Source organism: Nilaparvata lugens, chromosome 2 (genome assembly GCF_014356525.2).
Source record: "Nilaparvata lugens isolate BPH chromosome 2, ASM1435652v1, whole genome shotgun sequence".
NCBI lineage: Eukaryota > Metazoa > Arthropoda > Insecta > Hemiptera > Delphacidae > Nilaparvata > Nilaparvata lugens.
This window is the reverse complement of record NC_052505.1, coordinates 95221560-95242255: the sequence shown is the minus strand read 5'-3', so window position 1 is coordinate 95242255 and position 20696 is coordinate 95221560. Positions and strand designations below refer to the sequence as shown.

The 20696-nt window shown below is 34.1% G+C and overlaps 4 protein-coding genes across 4 annotated transcripts; all 4 read right to left on the bottom strand.

Moving 5' to 3' along the window:
- Window positions 1-3536: 3536 nt before the first annotated feature.
- LOC120349734 (facilitated trehalose transporter Tret1-like) lies at window positions 3537-5028 on the bottom strand. Its single transcript, XM_039420288.1, is given in 4 exon segments — window positions 3537-4369; window positions 4372-4416; window positions 4419-4517; window positions 5016-5028. Coding segments are annotated over 4 exon segments (798 nt in total). The 3' UTR covers window positions 3537-3728.
- LOC111062486 (facilitated trehalose transporter Tret1) lies at window positions 4807-12564 on the bottom strand. Its single transcript, XM_039422161.1, has 2 exons — window positions 11193-12564; window positions 4807-6759 (listed from the first exon to the last, which is right to left on the bottom strand). Exons 1-2 carry the CDS (start codon window positions 11272-11274, stop codon window positions 5426-5428), a joined length of 1416 nt encoding a protein of 471 aa, XP_039278095.1. The 5' UTR covers window positions 11275-12564; the 3' UTR covers window positions 4807-5425.
- Window positions 12565-16673: 4109 nt separating this feature from the next.
- Window positions 16674-17416, bottom strand: LOC111063649 (solute carrier family 2, facilitated glucose transporter member 10-like). The gene has a single exon (XM_022351331.2). The coding sequence runs from the start codon at window positions 17269-17271 to the stop codon at window positions 16750-16752; it is 522 nt and encodes a 173-aa protein (XP_022207023.2). The 5' UTR covers window positions 17272-17416; the 3' UTR covers window positions 16674-16749.
- On the bottom strand, window positions 17291-19734 carry LOC111062635 (facilitated trehalose transporter Tret1-like). The gene is made up of 3 exons (XM_039420287.1): window positions 19449-19734; window positions 17373-17782; window positions 17291-17305 (listed from the first exon to the last, which is right to left on the bottom strand). Exons 1-3 carry the CDS (start codon window positions 19732-19734, stop codon window positions 17291-17293), a joined length of 711 nt encoding a protein of 236 aa, XP_039276221.1.
- Between the last annotated feature and the right edge of the window lie 962 nt (window positions 19735-20696).

The window sequence follows — 20696 nt, the reverse complement described above, 5'->3', positions numbered from 1 at the left end:
AAAGTTAGAAGTGAGTGAGACTTGAGAATATTATTTGTTCTTCAATCAACAGGATTAGACTTATCATCTACTGTTTTTTCTGTAATTGGCTTTCAAGTTCATAACTGATAAAATAGTTTCCAAATTAGGCTACTGAAGTACTGAATTAGGCTACTAGAAAACAACCTCTAGATTTTGATGGCTACACAGATTGTAGTAAAAATTACCTTTTTGAGTATTTACCACTTCAAGTACTCTTGAAACTTATCAGTTTAAAAAAGGTGTGTCATTGTTTCTTGAACTGATTCTTGAAAATATATTTCAACTTCAACGCCTAGAAACATTTGAGATTTGATAACTTTCGCATGACAAAATGTAAATGTCAAATATTTCGTTTGTAAGTACAAAAATATACAATGATAGGATGAGTATTATGAAAAATGAAATAAACATTTACAAATAATAGAGAACTCTAATTAGGGTTACATATTATTATAAATCATTATGAAATGAAACTTCATGGGTACTGTGGCCTGTGCGTAGACTAAACTAATAGCAGAGAAATCTTCTATAATCTGCTATATAATTCTGTGCTAATAGTAAGAACTACAGTAATACTATAGTATAAGTAGTATACTATACTACCGTGTAATTAGTAGATTGAATAGATAATATATTTTGGTGAGTTGATAAATAAAATAAAGTCTTGAAAAAATGTTACATTTATTTGAAAAAAACATTCAATTCATTACAACAAAAGACATAATAATTTTATACTAAGAAATAAATTTGTTTTGAACACATAGGACATCGTATACTGAACATAAAGTCGAATTATTTGAACATGGTTTAGTGTAAACATGAGATGACATCAATAATTAAAACTTGTAGCATCTTTGTTACTCTGGATATAATTCACAATATTTTACAAGAGAAATAAGGGAATTATCAGACTTGACTCAATCAGTCTACTGGAGATCGCACTATCAAAATTATCTATAACTAAAAATTATAAACTAGAGGCTACTTAAAATTTCAAATTAAAAATAATTGTTTAATAAAAGAATATAGTTAGTGTTGATCTGATTCATGAACATTTTCTTTATAAAAATAGTATGACTATTAAGTATACACAATAATTATACAGCACTCGTGTAAGTACAATGATCAAATAGCCTTGAATACTGTGTGTAGACATCACTAATAAAAATTCCAATATTAGCTTTAAAAATATTTTTACTTGGATATCGATAGTAAAAATAATCATTAATCAATAAATGAATTTACTTTCCACTTCACGGTTCCCTCAGAAGCGATTGTACTCTTAAAAAGCTTGATAAAATTGGTGAGAATATTCAGTCCATCTATAATAAAATTTATGATAAATAATACGGAAATATTTGAAATTGTTGTTCACTCAGTAAAAATCAACAAGCGTTTATCTTATGATGGTGGGAAGTTTTATTAATACTCTTCTAATTCTTTCATCAAGCAATATTATGAGGATCATGATTGAGCTGCAATCAAAAATCATAGTGAAAAATCTAATACTAATAAAATTAGTTGATGCAATCCAAAGCAAATACATTTTCTAATACATCCATAAATGCAATTCAAACAGTTGAAACAAAGATATTTAGTTTTCAGATGCTTGATTAGCAAATTTGCTTGCAAATTTAAAAATTCTCAATAATCTTATCTAATTAAGATGAATTGGAAGCCATTTCTGTTCAGGGAAATTTTAATAAGTTTACATCATAACAATGATTATAATAGAATCACAACATTTAAAGCAGCCATTATTCCAATCTCTAGTTTAGTTCTCTTAATTGATATAATTCATCATACATTCCACTTTATTTCCAATTAGATTTTAGAGCATTGTAATTGAATCATAAAATCAATAGTTATCATTTTATGAGTCCATAATTCTAATTCTCTAGTCTCTAGAATCGTATCTCCTCCAATTGGTGAAGATTAAAGCTAACATATTTATCAAAGAGCAGACTGTGTTCCAAATACCATTGTTAAGGCATAAAACTCAAATACAATTGTCAAGAATGCAGCAGTAATTACAGTCATAAAAACATATTTTAGTACTTTATCACGAATCGAACATATGTTGAACTACAATTTTTTATTATCTCTCTTTTGTCTCTAGTGAACTCTTTGATTTAATGTGAATCCAGTAATTATTGTTATACATTATTCGGTGAAATCATCGAAGAAAATTATTTCCCTATTGTAAATTCAGACCACTCGTGTGAATCTCAGTTTACTTGTTATAATATAAAATAATTTTTGATGTTGGACATGTTAATCGGTATGTTATGCTTTTACATCAAAAGCGACTCAATTTTTGAAACATAGTAAAATCATAGAGAAACAATAGCGTAAGTAGATATCCCATGGTACAGGGAATTTATGTCGCAACTTTCACTGTTATCTCAAGCCGATTACTGTCAATTTTTACTGTTTTGTTGGGGTGAGAGTGTGGGAACGGCACAATTTGAGAGACTACCAGCGTCACACAGCTGCATGGAAAAGAACTACGTGAACTATCGGCTTGGGATAACAGTGAAAGTTGCGACATAAACGCCCTATACCATGGGATATCTACTTACGCTATCGTTTCTCTATGGTAAAAGTTATCAAGAAGTAACATTCTATCTTATCACTTATCACAACACAACTAGTTTCAACTGCTTTTAAACACAAAATCTAAATAAAACAGTTTATAATAGAAGAGTTATCATAATCCCTCTATTTATAGTTGTTTTATAATGCAATGTTTATGTGAGTTTTATGAAAAAACTAAATAGAACAAAAAATCTGAATAAATCAGTTTATAATAGAAGAGTTATCATAATCCTTCTATTTATAGTTGGTTTATAATGCAATGTTTATGTGTGTTTTATGAATTACATAACAGTTTTAAATCAAGTAGCCCTTAAAAGGAAAGTGAGTAATATTATTGAATGAGAAAGACTAAGAATTGTCAAGAAACCACAGATTTATTGATACTTAGAAAGACTGGTTTCGGTTATTACACCATTGTCAATCTCTGATAAACTCTTATCTGTTTATCAGAGATTGACAATGGTGTAATAACCGAAACCGGTCTTTCTAAGTATCAATAAATCTGTGGTTTTTTGACAATTTCTTAGTCTTTTTCATTCAATATGGAATAATTACCACAATATAACTTCCCAACTACACAAAAAGTGAGTAATATTAGTTAATCATTATGACTGAGAGATTGAGGGAAATATAGTCATTTTATTCAATATGAATAGATTACCTTCTACCCGATTTCTCTCTACCACTTCATGGAACTTGAATACTATTATAATTCATAATTTACCTTATTATAATTTTTTAAAATAGAAATTCATTATAAAGCAGTCACGAGAATAAAGCACCTATAGTGAGTGAGGTCCACGTTATAATGACAGTATTTGATTAACTTTGATGATGCTATCCTTGTCTATCATTCGACAAAGAGGTATTACTATCCTTTTCTAGCTCCGCAACGATGCCAAATCTGTTTTTGACAATGTATAAATACAATTATTGAGGCAGAGAATCGGTAACGATGTTCTCCTATCTTTATCCACTGCCATTATAACGTGGACCTCACTATAGTTGTAGAATCTTCAACATCAGTTGTGGAGAAAATCAAGTTTGGAAAACTAGGAACATTGAATAGTAGTTGATACCTTTTTAAACTAAATTCCAAACTTGTTCATTCATACTAAATCACTCTTTTTGGTATTTAATTCCTCCTGAATATCATGCAGCGTTTTACCTTTGGTTTCTATCACAAAGAACACAACAAACCCTAGACACATGAAGCATGCCGAAGCGAATAGTATGAAATTAAAGTACATACCGATCGTATTCTCGACGTCTAGATATATTTTGTTCATTATAAACGAGGTGACCGCTAGTGAGATTGAAGTAATAGCTGACGCTTTCGCCTTAGTGTTGGCGGGGAAGGTCTCTCCTTGAATTGTGGATGCTATCGGTCCCATACCGATGGAGAAGAAAAGACCGTAGATCAGGAGGCCCAGGAATGGTAGGAATTGGGTATGGGAGACGTTGAGGGTGGTCTGACGGTCCAGGAAGAACCAGATGGCGATCAGAGTCATGGCTACTCCGCTGCCCAGGGAGGATGTCATCAGTAGAGGTCGACGACCCGACCTGTCCACTAGCGCTGTCGAAATGAACGTGGAGATTATCCAAACTACTCCCATGATGATGACACAGATGTCGGGGGTCATGAGAATTCCGAAGATCGTGAACGGTTTGATGGTGATTGATGTGAATGCCATGACTCCACTAATCCCTGACATGCGTTGGAAGATGGCCAGCATCTCCACGATTAGTAACCACGACGGTTGCCTCGTGTGGAGATTAAGTCGCTGAAGGTTTTTTGTTCTTCATCTCTTCACGGACGCTGTGTTCGATCAGTTGAAGCTCATCTTCAATTGTAGAGCGGGGTAGACCGCTTCGCAGCCAAGTCAGGGCCTCCAGGGCTTCGAGTTATTATAATCCTTCTACTTCTAGTTGGTTTATAATGCAATGTTTATGTGTGTTTTATGAATTAAATAACAGTTTTAAATCAAGTAGCACTTAAAAGGAAAGTGAGTAATATTATTGAATGAGAAAGACTAAGAAATTGTCAAGAAACCACAGATTTATTGATACTTAGAAAGACTGGTTTCGGTTATTACACCATTGTCAATCTCTGATTAACTCTTATCTGTTTATCAGAGATTGACAATGGTGTAATAACCGAAACCGGTCTTTCTAAGTATAAATAAATCTGTGTTTTTTTGACAATTTCTTAGTCTTTTTCATTCAATATGAATAATAATTACCACACTATCAACTTCTCAACTACACAAAAAGTGAGTAATATTAGTTAATCATTATGACTGAGTGATTGAGGGAAATATAGTCATTTTATTCAATATGAATAGATTTACCTTCTACCCGATTTCTCCTCTACCACTTCATGGAAACTTGAATACTATTATAATTCATAATTTACCATATTATTATAATTTTTTAAAATAGAAATTCATTATAAAGCAGTCACGAGAATAAAGCACCTATAGTGAGTGAGGTCCACGTTATAATGACAGTATTTGATTAACTTTGATGATGTTATCCTTGTCTATCATTCGACAAAGCAGGTATTACTATCCTTTTCTAGCTCCGCAACGATGCCAAATCTGTTTTTGACAGTGTAGAAATACAATTAATTGAGGCAGAGAATCGGTAACGATGTTCTCCTATCTTTATCCACTGCCATTATAACGTGGACCTCACTATAGTTGTAGAATCTTCAACATCAGTTGTGGAGAAAATCAAGTTTGGAAAACTAGGAACATTGAATAGTAGTTGATACCTTTTTAAACTAAATTCCAAACTTTTTCATTCATACTAGATCACTCTTTTTGGTATTCAATTCCTCCTGGATATCATGCAGCGTTTTACCTTTGGTTTCTATCACAAAGAACACAACAAACCCTAAACACATGAAGCATGCCGACGCGAATAGTATGAAATTAAAGTACATACCGATCGTATTCTCGACGTCCAGATAGATTTTGTTCATTATAAACGAGGTGACCGCTAGTGAGATTGAAGTAATAGCTGACGCTTTCGCCTTAGTGTTGGCGGGGAAGGTCTCTCCTTGAATTGTGGATGCTATCGGTCCCATACCGATGGAGAAGAAAAGACCGTAGATCAGGAGGCCCAGGAATGGTAGGAATTGGGTATGGGAGACGTTGAGGGTGGTCTGACGATCCAGGAAGAACCAGATGGCAATCAAGGTCATGGCTACTCCGCTGCCCAGGGAGGATGTCATCAGTAGAGGTCGACGACCTGACCTGTCCACTAGTGCTGTCGAAATGAACGTGGAGATTATCCAAACTACTCCCATGATGATGACACAGATGTCGGGGGTCATGAGAATTCCGAAGATCGTGAACGGTTTGATGGTGATGGATGTGAATGCCATGACTCCACTAATCCCTGACATGCGTTGGAAGATGGCCAGCATCTCCACGATTAGTAACCCACGACGGTTGCCTCGTGTGGAGATTAAGTCGCTGAAGGTTTTTTTGTTTTTCATCTCTTCACGGACGCTGTGTTCGATCAGTTGAAGCTCATCCTCAATGGTGGAGCGGGGGAGACCGCTGCGCAGCCAAGTCAAAGCCTCCAGGGCTTCCTCTTTGCGGTTGTTGATGGTGTACCAGTAGGGTGACTCAGGCATCCACATGAACGCTGACACAAACATGACTGGGATCGCAACGTTGAGGAGTCCCAGGGTGGTGTAGGACACAAATGGTCCCAGGATGTACTCGTAACAAACCCCAATGTAGGTCATGATCTGTATGAAGGTGCTCAGCGCACCACGTACCTGGGGTTGTGACACTTCCGCTTGGTACATGGGGATAACTGTGGCAGAAATCCCTGCCCAGAGTCCTCCCAGGAACCTTGACACATACAGGATTAATGGGTCTGTGGAGAAAATCACCAGAACCCAGCTGAGGATCGGTAGTATGCTGAGTGTGACCAGCATGCGTTTTCGTCCCATGCGGTCCATGAGGTAGCCGGCCGGGATGGGACTGAGGAAGTTGCCGAAGTAGAGCACGGACACCATCCAGGAGATCTGGGCGTCGGTGATTGGTGTGGTGGCCTTCAGTTTTTCGATGGTGGGTGATGGCCAGCCCAGAGATGTGCCCTGGATGAAGAAGCTCAGGCTGGCTGTGGAGGAAACAAACATATACTGTTACAGACAAGTTGTTGAATATTGCACGATAGAATTAAAACTATAATTTATTTATTTATTCGTGGACAGAATCACAAATCATATAAATGTGATCATACTATAATGAGTGAGATGCTATAATTATTATTGTAAATATATCAGTTTGTATATTTCTGGACTTGGAATTTTATTCAAAGTGAAACAACATAACCTAAATTTTAGACATTGGCTTACTACTAAATTCGGAAAGGGAACAGTTTTGGGCTAGGCCTGTTGCTCCTTTTCTAATCATGTATTTGATTTGTGTATTGTTAAATGTAAAAATAAATAAATAGTGAAGGAAGTCTGGCTACAGCTGAGCAATGAGGTGAGATGAAGAATGTTGCTATCTAAAGATACAGTACTGGTACATCCGATGACTATTAACTGTTCAATCTTGATAAAAATTATCAATTATATTTTTCAATGATTAAATTTAAAAAAATCATCAATATTATGTTAGTTATATTTCTATATTGTTGAAAAACGAACCGGAAAATTGCATGGGTAGAAGAGGATAGCACTATCTGCTTTGTCGAATGATAGACAAGGATAGCAACACCAATGTTAATCAAATACTGCCATTATAATGTGGACCTCACTATACAGAGAGAGTCATATGTAAGAGAACCCTTCAATAAGTTGGAGACTGTTGTAGATATAATACTGTAACTTCCAGGATAAGTTATCAGTCAAATACTCTACCGTTTGACATACAACTGAACTTCAAACTAATATTCTTTATGGCGTTTTGTTCTCCTTTCCACATCCTGCCATTCTTCCATAGAAAAGTACAGCAACTTTTATTATAGAATTGTACTTTTGTTATGTACAATTTATTTGAAATATCTTTTAAAATGTTGAAATAGTCTGGGAAAAAGTTTTTCTGGAGGTTTTTGATGAATAATATATATTCCCAATCCAAAAACCAAAAGTATCTGAAGATAGAATAAAAAGTTCAAATGAAAAAACTTTGAACGCTTGTAGGCTATCTCAGAAGATTGATTTTGTTACTTCACCTGATTTGATTTTCACTCCACTTGATTTTGTTCATAACACCTTCTTCCACTTAAAGCTTCAATTCCTTATTTATAATAAAAATAAATTAATATGCTGGTATTGAAAAGAGATAAGTGGACCAGAGATTGGTCAAACAAAAGCTTCTACTCAATAGATCTGTTTATTCATCATACATAATAATTATTGTAATTTATCTTGTTTTTAGAAACAATTAGGTAGCACAGTTTAATCGAAATCTTGGCAAACACAATTGAACTGTTTTGAAATGGTGTTATTTTTTCATCAATTAAGATTTTTTTGTTTCCAATTGACGAGAATTGATGACCAAATCGGTTGCGTCATAATAACAGATGCAGAGAATCCAGTGCCTACCACTACATACAATGTGTTGGCATGTGTGTATTTGTGTGTTTGTATGTTTTACGCTAATCAATTGCTATTGTCAACAATGACCATCATTTATCATCATCTACATCATCATCGTCATGATAATGAAACACCCAATAAATGCCAGCGGCTAATAAATCCATTTGTTTTCCCGTCCGTCTCTTAAAACAAGGTCACTAATTTTGTTATTGTGCCAACACCATTTTAAAGGGCTACTCTGTCATCAAAAAGCTTTCAAAAATATTAATATTTTGACTGGTGTCGATTGTCATAAATGTTTGTTCATCTGCTCATCTGATCCACATGTTTTGTTGTGTTTTTATTTACTCACGTTATGTACTAACAAGGATAGTATTCAGTCTATACCTAGATAGTAGATATAGGCATAGAGAAACAATAGCATAAGTAGATATCCCATGGTATAGGGCGTACATGTCGCAACTTTTACTGTTATCTCAAGCCGATAGTCCACGTATTTCTTTCCCGTGAAGCTATGTGAGGCTGGTAGTCTCTCAAACTGCGCCGCTTATACACTCTCACCCCAACAAAACAGTAAAATTCGACAATAATCAACAGTAATCGGCTTGAGTGATAAGTAAAAGTTGCGACATAAATGCCCTATACCATGGGATATCTACTTACGCTATTGTTAATCTATGATATAGGTTTATGTTATAATGGCAGTGGAGAAAGATAGCGGAACAACGTTGCCGATCCTCTGTCTTTTCAATTCCTTCTATAGCCGGTAGCTGATACAGGTTTATCGATGTAATATTAAGTCTTTATTCTCATATAAATAATCAATTATATTTCATTAAGCAGGAAATTATATTTTTCAATAATTTCATAAAGAAAGAGATAGCACTATCCGCTTTGTTGAATGATAGACAAGGATAGCAATACCATTGTCAATCAAACACTGCCATTATAACCTCAATATAGCTATATACTTGATGTACTAATTTTCTCGAATGGTTTCCTCAGGGCTTCAGCTGTTATTGTAAGTTCGTGTTGTGAGATTGATTTATGATTGATCGATTGATTTATCAATGTATAATGTATGAGAAAATGTATATTTATTCATAATTCTACAGTATTTTCAAAAAAATATTGAAAAACTGGAATTGTAAACCAGCAATTGAAACTCGAAATTTTCCAATAGATTTATTGAGTAAAAACGCTTTCATTGTTTGTATTTTGTTTCAGGTAAGCTGTCTAACAAATATGGAGTAAATGTGAGTTTTATTCTTTTTCCAAGATTTATATCATTCTATTCACTTCAGATTGTTGGTTTGTAAATGAATTTTTTTTTATTAAAACATTAATTTCTATAAAATCCTTTAATTTAGACTATATTGTTTTGTTTTTTGATATATTTTTGACTATAGTACGGTCTATTTTTTTGAATAATAGTCATTGAAACTAGTACTCACTCACTGACTGACTAGTATACTGAGTGTTGAAAATGGAATTGAAACTCCTAAAGCGCTCCATACGTGAGTACTATGATTACTTAAATTAAATTTAAAATTAGTTCTAATAACGATTTAAATAAAATAGACTGTAGTGTTGTCATGAATAGTTTGAAAAGAATCAAGCAGATCGTCATGGAAAGTGAAATACATTAGCTATATTTATTAACAGATTTCTTATATATTTATTCTTTCTATTGAGCTCTGATCAACTCCGGTTCAACTAAATTTACTGTGAATTGTTGAAGTAATTCATCAGTTCTTAAAAATGTTATTTGAAAGGAAAAGTTTTCAACAGATTGGGTAATAAACTTAAAAGTGTCTTCTCGGAATAGATAGATGTTAGAAAACGAACTAAAAATAGATCAGATTATTAAAAATGTTGATAGTTCAAACTTGACCTAATTCTTTCAATATAATCTTCACTATGTCACCTCATATTTCAAGTTCAGATAACACTATTCCACTTCATATGTCAAGTTCAGATAAACTGACGTAATTTATCACTCATTTCTGCTATTTTATATTAGGCATAAAATACTTGAGCACTTCAAAAGGGAAATAATCATTCTGAATTATCATAGAAATTTTTCTTCTGTCAATCATTGTGAATCATTGTCACTGTCAATTCAAAATTTGAATTTGAATTCGAATTGAAGCTCTTGGAAATTTAATTGTGCAGAAACAGATTGGTAATAAAATTTTTCCTGAATTTTTTTCATCACCATCTCATAAGCATTAATAAAACTGTTATGAACAGTATTTAATGTTGTGGTTTGACAGTACGAGTATATGTTGAAAAAAATGAAATAATATTGTTCAGTAGAATAATGAATAATATATTTTGAAGATTTTTTGTAAACTTCTGATAAAATAGTTTTTGAATATGGAAACAATAGCGATTTGGATGTTGGTCATTTCCCTATTTCGCAACGTCAAATATGTTTAACTTGTTTAGAACACGAGATAAGAAGGACGCCACATTGAGATAAGAAAAATTAAATAATAGTCAAGTTTTGAAAATCAAATGAAATAATATTGGAAAAAAATTATTCAGTGGTCCTCAATATTCAATACAATCTATAGTTTTATGTGTAATTTGGTTGTTGAATTTGTAATCATTATTTTTAGTAATTTGATTGAAAAAGTCACAGTTGGGCTATTTTATTTTCACATGCAATTCTGCATTATATTCTTTCATCATTACACGTAAATTGGTACATCGTAAATTAGGAATGTGTTTGTGTATCCATCTATTTCATTGATAATGATTCCCATTGATGAGTATAACTTGTGTTGTTATTCATATTATTTATTGTATAAATAAAAATATAAATCTCAGTACCTTCTTAAATTATTTTGTCACAACATGATTCGGACATAATGCCCGATATTTAAAGGATATTAAATGGTATGAGATTTATATTTTTTATATTAAAAGTAGCACTAAATGAAAAAGACAATAATATTCAATGTATTTACAGTAAAATATCCAAGGAATTGAAACTGACCTGTTCCAACAGCAATATATTGTCGTAGTACAGCATCACCTCCTCCTCTACCTCCAACTCCTCCTCCTCCTTTACTTGCCATCTTCAGAGCGCCCACGGCGGTGATACTCTCAACTAAAAACTTTTAAATGTTCGCAACTGTGATAACCAAGGAATCTAGAATCCTTTGTGATAAAAATAATATTTTTTGAAGCTTGCTTGTATCAGAGAACTCTCACAAACACAATTTTCTATGTTTGTAATATTGGGATAGCCACAAAAGCGACAGCTATATTTTCTCTATATTCTTTATCTCCGACCTGAAAAACGTCGTGTTTGGATAAGTGCGGTTAGCGTTATCAAAAACTTGAAATAAGATTGAAGCTGAATTGTTGGATTTTTAAAGAATTTGTAGTGAATATTTATTAATCCAATTCAAGAGACTTTTCACAAATCATGAAGTAGACTTCAAACTCTAGGAAGACTTCTAGGAATAAACTTAGACTTGCACTATATTCACCGGTGAAGAAAAGAAGTACAGTAGGATTAAAATTTCGGAGTGAAGTTTTCAACTCTACAATATCGAGGCACATTGATTCATTCATAGATAATGGGTTTCCCAATCTTGAATTCAGTTCTAAAACAACTAAACTTCTAGTGATAACTGTGACTTAAACTACCACAAATAACACTATTTATGTTGTCTCAAGATAAAAAGTGCTTCCCCAGCCTATAATCTATAGTAGTTCTACTGATTTACACAATCTTGAATACAGTTCTAAAAAAACCGAATTTTCAGTGATTAATGCGATTTAAGGATAACAAGAGTTCTCTCCAGCTTATAATCTATAATGGTACTACTCGCTCTCCCAATCTAGAATACAGTTCTAGAATAACACTAAACTTTTAGTGATAACTGTGAATTAAACAAGCACAAATAACACTGCTTCTATTGTCTCAAGATAAAAAGTGTTTCCCCAGCCTAATATATTACTGTATAGTATGTACTACTCACTCTCTCAATAATTTAGAATACAGTTCTAGAATAACACTAAACTTTTAGTGATAACTGTGAATTAAACAAGCACAAATAACACTGCTTCTATTGTCTCAAGATAAAAAGTGCTCTCCTCAGCCTAATATATTACTGTATAGTATGTACTACTTTCTCTCTCAATCTCTAATACAGTTCTAAAATAACACTAAACTTTTAGTGATAACTGTGAATAAAAAAAGCACAAATAACACGGCTTCTATTGTCTCAAGATAAAAAGTGTTTCCCCAGCCTAATATATTACTGTATAGTATGTACTACTCGCTCTCTCAATCTAGAATACAGTTCTAAAATAACACTTAACTTTTAGTGATAACTATGTATCAGACACAAAAATAGCACTGAAAGATAAAAGTGTACCCGTAGCCTAATACATTACTGTATTGTACGTACTAATCGCTCTCTCAATCTCTAATACAGTTCTAAAATAACACTAAACTTTTAGTGATAACTATGTATCAAACACAAAAATAGCACTGATTCTGTTGCTTGAAGCTCCCCTCAGCCTAATATGTTATAGTACATACTACAACTTGCTCTCTCAATAGACTATCAAATACAGTTCTAGAATAACACTAAACTTTAGTAATAACTGTGTATCTGGCACAAAAATAACACTGTTTTTGTTGTGTGCGGCTAGAAAGTGTGAGCTCACAGCCCGGTGTGAGCCAACATTCACAACTGGCTGTCTCAAAGTATGGCGCCTTGACTTTTTAGCAGCACTTGAAGCATCTGGCTACTACACGCCTCCCTCTGACGTCACGTGACCTTCAGCTGCGTCATCAACAATCATTAGCCAGCTGTTTTTCATCTCTGTTTCAATTCGCACACACTCTGTCCTTGTCAACAACTCGAACACGATATCGTCTGCTATCGATTAAATTAGGAGTCGGTCACTCACACCACGGAGAAATGAACATCTTTTCCTTCTTCTGTGCTCATACATTTCAGGGCTTTTAGTCATTGATCTTATCAAATTGGTAGCATATAGTTGGGTGTGGTGTCTGATTATCTATTGACTCTATCTACTTTTTAATCTTGTTTTTTCTTTCCATCCACTTTTTAATTTCTTATTAGTTGGAGTCAGTCTTTGATCATATCAAATTAGAGATATATTTTGAGATGGGTGTGATCTTCTCCTCTTTTTTTTCTTCTACTCTTTTGTGACTGTTCCATTCACTCTCCCTTTTTTGTCCTCTCCTATCGTAGTCACTCTTCTCTTTTCCTCTTCACTGGATCAATTTACTCTCTTTTTTTCTGTCCTTTTCTATCGTAGTCACTTTTCTCTTCACTGGTTCATTTTACTTTCCTTTCATTTTATTTTCAGGACGTCTCGAAATCCTTATTTAAATAGAAATTAAAGAAATTTTTAATACAACTGGGAGTGGACAATGCAGAAAACAGCATCACAAAAAATTATAATACCTACCTTGATCGATAAATTCGCTGGTGGTGACAACCTGTCTACTGTTCTTGAAATCTATATGCACCATTACACTAATTAATCTTTTTTTATTATTTTTATTTGTTGAGCTATCCAATAATCCTCTGTATGTAATAATTATATAAAATAAGATTAAGATGCATCAAAATTAGTGTTTCCTTTCTCTCTATCAAACTTATAATATGCAACTCTGGTTTGCGCACAGGCATTTTTTGCCCATGCAGACCATTTTCTAAAGATTTATTTGGCTTAGTGTATTCATGAGGTTGTTTTTATTCTTGGTTGTTGTTTTATATTGAAAATGAGTACATAAGATTATTACTATGTAAAGTGCATTTTTTTGAAATAAATATCTTTTATTGAAAAAAATAAAATAAATAAATGCTTTATTCAACCAATAAAAATAAATAAATTACATTAGAATCACATTCAAGAACACAAAAGCATTTCACAATCATTAAACATTCAATGATGAAATAATAAATAAACAGAACCCTATGTGTAGATAAAATAAATAAAATAATACAATATTTTAAAAATAAAATAAAATAGAATATAATAATGAATGATAATCTGTCAGTCTTTTTCCTGTCCTTTCTTATTAGAATCTCTCTTCTCTGGCACTGAATTTGAGTGATAGTTGGGTGTGGTGGATGTAATATTCTCGCCAATTTGCTCCTTCTTCGATTATTTTTTTACCTTGTCCTATGTGTTCTAGCCTTCCTCTCATTTGATGGATTATCCCTCCAATATCTATTTAAACGAAAATGAACAGGTAATAATATTAAATCAGATATATTGGTATCAGTTATTCTCTGTAGAATGCAGTGGCAAGGCAGAGAATTGGCAACGCTGCTCTCCTGTCTTTCTCTACTGCCACAATAACATAGACCTTAATAATATTATATCTGATTTGTATCCGTATGTATTTAAATCTGCAGACTGATATTCTCGTTCATCAGTTATTGATCTCTTTCAGCAGTTATTCAAAGTTTTCTTATTCATTTTCTCTCATTCTGCATGTGTCTCAGAGAGAGAAGGAGTATAGTTCGATACTCAGTGATCTCTTTCTCTTTCACTGCCCCTTTGATCATGTCTACTTTTTCTCTCAGCCTCTCTGACTCATTCACTCCTTCATTCCTTCTCTCTTTCATTCTCACCTCTTTTCAGGAACTGCATCACGTTCTTTCTATCACACTCTCTCTCTCTCTCTCTCTCTCTCTCTCTCTCTCTCTCTCTCTCTCTCTCTCTCTCTCTCTCTATCTGAATCTGAATCTCTCATCCTCTCCGATTCATTTTCCTCATTCCTACCCCCTCTCACTTCATTCTTCTCTCTCTCTTCATGGACTGCATCATGTTCTCTTCCTCTCTCAGACTCCCTGACTCATCCTCATTCCTTCGTTCACTCTCACTCACTGCTTCTCTATTTTCTTTTGCACTTTCGTCTATTCCCGTACTTGACCTTTCTGAAGACGAGAGAGGTCATACTTGCCTGTTTGTTTGATTGCCAATATTCATACCACATACAAACATAATATGAATGAATGAATGTGGATGAATGCGAAACATTCATCATTTTCTAGGGAGCAGTAATTGAAATGGATGTATGACAGTTTCAATTTTATTATAGAATACGCAGTGCGATAGAATAAGCAGAATTTAGAACTTTTCATGCACTTGACATGGAACCTTGGATGTGAACCAAAGCATTCAGTTCTTATAGGGCCGCTTTCCGAGCTCGGGATTTAAGTAATTTCTAGACTTTGAACAGTTGGAGTCAGAAAATTGGCTTTCCAAAACGGGGCGTAGTCGCAGTAAATAGTTGCTGCAAAATAACTAGTAGCTCTGTGAACAGTAGACCTCGCGCTCAGTAAGTTACATTGACCTGTTTTTATGTTTTCTCAAAAATTAATAAATAATTTATCAATTTAAAATGTCTAGAAAAAATCCTAAATAAACATAGAGCTTTCTGTCCTATCGTACCGTGACGTGTCGTCCCGGAATGTGAGTGTGAGCGCTGTTTTCAGGTCTGGCTGCAACTGTCTACAACGTTGATGGAAAGATACATTTTCAACATATTCGATGTTTTCGAACGGGTAGTATTATAGTTCACTAAACAGCTGATTTATGATGACTAATTCTATAGTCTGATTTTTACTCTAATATTGGCATATGAAGAAGGCTCCTTTTCCCTTTTATATTATCCTTGAAATGCAGAATTCCCAAAAACTTTGTATATACGTCGACGCGCAATTTAAAAAGGAACATACCTGTCAAATTTCATGGAAATATATTACCGCGTTTCGCCGTAAATGCGCAAGATATAAACATATAAACATTAAGAGAAATGCCAAACTGTCGACTTGAATCTTAGACCTCACTTCGCTCGGTCAATTAGAAACGTTTTTCCGTGACGAAATGGAACATTCCTAAATAATTCAACTTTACGCTATTTTTTCTTTATTATATTTTGTGTTCAATTTTCTAGTTTTTCGAAATTTAAACGTGACTTTTACTATGACTACAACTACGCCCCGTTTTGTAAAGCCAATTTTCTGACTCAAGCTGTTTAAAGTCTAGAACTCAGCTAAATCCCGAGTTCGGAAACCGGCCCATAATGATCATTGATGATTAGTTTCTCTTCCAAGATCAATGATGAAGACTTCACAGAGTTGAAATACTATAACTCATTTCTGCTATAAAAAGATGTATTTTCTGATATGGAAAATCTTTATGCTAAATATGGCGATCAGTAATTATTAACTTGCTACTGGTTGTCTTATGAACAGAATTTTTTTCCATGAAAAAATAATATGGTGGAAAGAGTCAAAGTGTGTGTTAACTTCAATGGTTGGACATTTTGAGCATATTCTTTAATAAGCTTTATCAATTAAGGAATATGTAATAAAATATTTTATTTCTTTCACATAGGTATAACAAATATATATTTTTAATGTAACTGAATATACGTTTCGAAAAATTACATTAAAAATGGGGAAGAAGACAAAAATCACCTGTAGAATGATTGGATATATATATATCATTTTATTGTAATTTAATTAAATAAAAATCAATTGAATTTATATTACACTTTTTGATCGCTGTTCACTGTTCAACTCATCCTGTATCTCTTCCAGTGTTTTCCCTTTAGTCTCGATGAAAAAGAAGATGGAAAACACATAGAATGCGAGAGACACAGCAGCAAATATGAAGAAGTTCATGTAGAGTCCCACACTCTCAACCACGTCCAACCAGATTATGTTGGAAAGAAACGCAGCAGCTGCCTGGCATATTGAAGCTACAGCTGACGCTTTAGCTTTCACGTTGGCTGGGAAAAGTTCTGAAGGTAACAGGAGAGCTATTGGACCCAAACCAATGGAAAACAGGACACTGAAGATGAGGGTGAAGAGAAAAGGGATGAAGTTATAGGTGTGTGGTAAGGGTAGAAAAGGAGAGAGATAGAATAGGTACCGATGATGGTCATGGAGAGGAATGTCCCTGAGGAGGAGATGAGTGTTAGGGGTTTTCGTCCAAAGATATCTATTAGGTACCCAGAGATGGGGATGGATAACATCCAGGTGGCACCCACGATAATGTTGCATTGCTCTGCGGTCATGAAACTTAGATCTGGGAGAGCTGTGGATCCAAAAGCTAACAAACTTCCAAACCCTGACATGCGTTGGGTGAAGGTCAGCGCTAGTACTATTATCAATGCTCTCCGGTTGGTAGCAGAACGTAGCAGCTCTTCAAAACTATTTTTGTTGGATATCTGTTGTTGTACACCGTTTTGAATCAGGTTCAGTTCGTTTTGGATGTGTGGGGTTGTTGTAGAGTTGAGCCAAGCTAGAGATTCGGCAGCTAGTTGAGGGTTGTTCTTCATAAGGTACCAGTAGGGGGTGTCGGGGAGTAACAGGGAGAATAGTAGGATGAAGGTGAGGGGGATGAGTCCGTTGAGGAGGCAGAGGGAAGCATAGGAGACGAGGTGGCCGATGATGTAGCTGTAGAAAATGCCGACAAAGCAGAAAAACATGCCCATAGTGTTCATGGCGCCTCGGTGTTTGGCACAGGCTGTTTCCGAGATGTAGGTGGGGGCAATTGTAGTGGAAGCTCCACCTTTAAATCACAAATAAAACAGGACATTTTAAAATATCCAAGTACAAAAAAGAAGCAAGAGTGATAGAATACAGAACAGAATATACAAAAGAAAAGATTAAAAACTACAAAGAATCTTAAGTGATAGAATACAAAATACAACAAACATCAAGAGTGATTATAAGAATAAGAATAAGAATGTTTATTTCGCCAAAATTACATAATAGTTACAATTGATGTCATTGTATTTTGATTGATGTATTCTTTGACTGATTGATGTCAAAGAGTCGATCGCAAGCTACCGGTAGCTCATGGGGTAGTTTTTGGTAGCTCACAGAAATGCTTGTGCAAAAGAATGTCGTCCAGTTTGGATATAAACACTTTCCCAGTCTGAAGAAAATCAATGACGAGAAAAATCCTCCACAGCACCGCAGCAATCACAAAGAATACGTTACAATTCTTTCAGACTTGAGACAACAGTTTGAACAACGATTTCAAGATTTTGAAAGCATATCAAATATGGTACAACTCTCTTTTGTAGAGATCTATGCAGAAGATTTTGCAGCTTGTGTTGTAAAACAATTCGGTGTAGATCAGGCTTCAGTTGAAATGGAATTTGTGGATTTTCAATTCAAGTTTCATTAAGGTTGAAAGCTATGTTCAGCTCTACCTACTTGTGTGAAGCATCTTTTTCAAGTGTGAAATTCATGAAGAATCGATATAGGTTATAGGAACAGACTGACTGATGATTATTTGGACATCAGAATGGCGGCTACAACGTCCATTCCAAACATCAAGAAAATACTTGATGACAAAAAAGAGTTGAATGAAAAAGACTAAGAAATTGTCAAAAACCACAGATTTATTGATACTAAGAAAGACCGGTTTCGGTTATTACACCATTGTCAATCTCTGATAAACTCATCAGCTCCGGTTTTTCTAAGTATCAATAGGAAATCATGTTTGACGCATCATCATATCTGAGCTACTGCACTGATTAACTTGAAATTTTGCATATAGATTCTTAATTTTGTTTCCATTACGTCAAACTACGATCACACGTCTGTTACGTCTTGCATTTCTGGTCAATCAGAAGTTGAAAAATGATCATTGAATAAAATGATAAAATGAATTGAAAAACAGATAATAGGAGATGATGAAATCATTTAATTGAGTAATAATTGTTCTTGTCTTGATTGTAAGTGAACATACAATGTAATACAAATAGCATTCATATATCTTGTAGTGAGCAACCAAGGAATATTAGACTGAAGAAAGTACGGTATGCAAAATAAAATTTTCACACTTTTATTGCCTATAAAGATACATTTCTAGTGTTGAAATCTGCTTATCTCATAGCAAAAAGTATAAAAAGATGTGAAATGTACATTTCAATGAGAGCAGTGGAACTCTTTTTTGTTTTTTGCGCAATTGAGAAGTTGATATTGTGGTAATTATTCATATTGAATGAATAATACAAGAAATTGTCAAAAACCACAGATTCCCCCGTACATGTATAAGCCAGCTATTCCCTTTATTATAGTGTAGATTCGGCATGATGCTTGTTCAAGCTCCAATACACCTCTTTCTTGGTCTCCCCAAGCTTCTTTTTCCTTCTGGACAATAATTTATTTCATTTCAATAACATTGTTGTAGCCCTATTAAGAAATGTGATTGTTTTTATGACCTTGTATGCCCACCAACAATCGCGCCAGGTACAACCACCTGACATCCGTTGCTAGAAGGGCGATGGGCCAGGAGATGAGGGCTGGAAGGGTGAGAAGGATCAGCGCCCTCTTGCGACCAAGGGCGTCCATTAGGGCTCCTGCCGGCAAGGGACTGAGCAGGTTGGTGACGTAGACCAGGGAGACCATCCAGGAGATCTGGGAGGCGTCCAGGGTGAAGGGCAGTCCTGTCTGGGAGATCTGGACAAGGACTGGAGAGGGCCAACCTAGAGCACTGCCGTAGGTCATGCTGGCTAGTGAAACTGTAAAAGGAAATATATAAAACTAATTTATAGTTCAGGCAATGAATGCTCAAAAAAGGGCATAGAAGGAAAAGTTTGGAAGAAAATCTTTGACTCCGCTATAACCGGTCAACAGATTGAAATTAATGAGAAATTTCATATATTCAAATGGTAATCAATGAATAATTTATTATTATTTATGCTGCGTTTACACCAAAGTTATTAACAAAATGTTGATAACTTATCATTATAGATTCCATTAGATTGAACTTATCATACACATGATGAACATATGTGTTTGTCGAGTTCCGTTCAATCTAATAGAATCTATAAGGATTAAGTTATTAACATTTTGTTAATAACTAACTTTGGTGTAGACGCAGCTTAAGGCTGTGCAAAAGGCTAAAAAAACTTTCTACTTTTAATATTTTCCAAAGTTTTTTGATTTGTATACTATCAAGTTATAAAATTAAAAAAAATTTCCTCCACTTACTTCTAAATTACTACTAACTTCACTCATTGGAATATCAATCAATCAATAGTTTATTTTCATTCATACAATGCATACATGCATTTGTATAATGACATAAATACAATTGAAAATTAACAAAACAAGTTAAAAGTAAAATAGTTTTATTATTAAATACGGAAAGTCCCTGAAAAGGTTAAAAACATGAGCGCGAATCAGGGGCTCAAATATAATGATGAAAGTGTCACTTTTTCGCTCTTGGGACTAAATAACATTAAAACTCCCCAGGGATTTAAAGTAAGTCAATTGAAATATTATGGGAAGCATATCTATTTTATAAGTTATGTAGAATTGATTCATAGCTGGTCCCATGAATGTGGCCATTAACTCTTTATGGAACATGATGATAAAGTGTCACTTTTCCGCTCTTGGGACTAAATAACATTAAAACTCCCCAGGGATTCAAAGTAACTCAATTTAAATATTATGGGAAGCATATC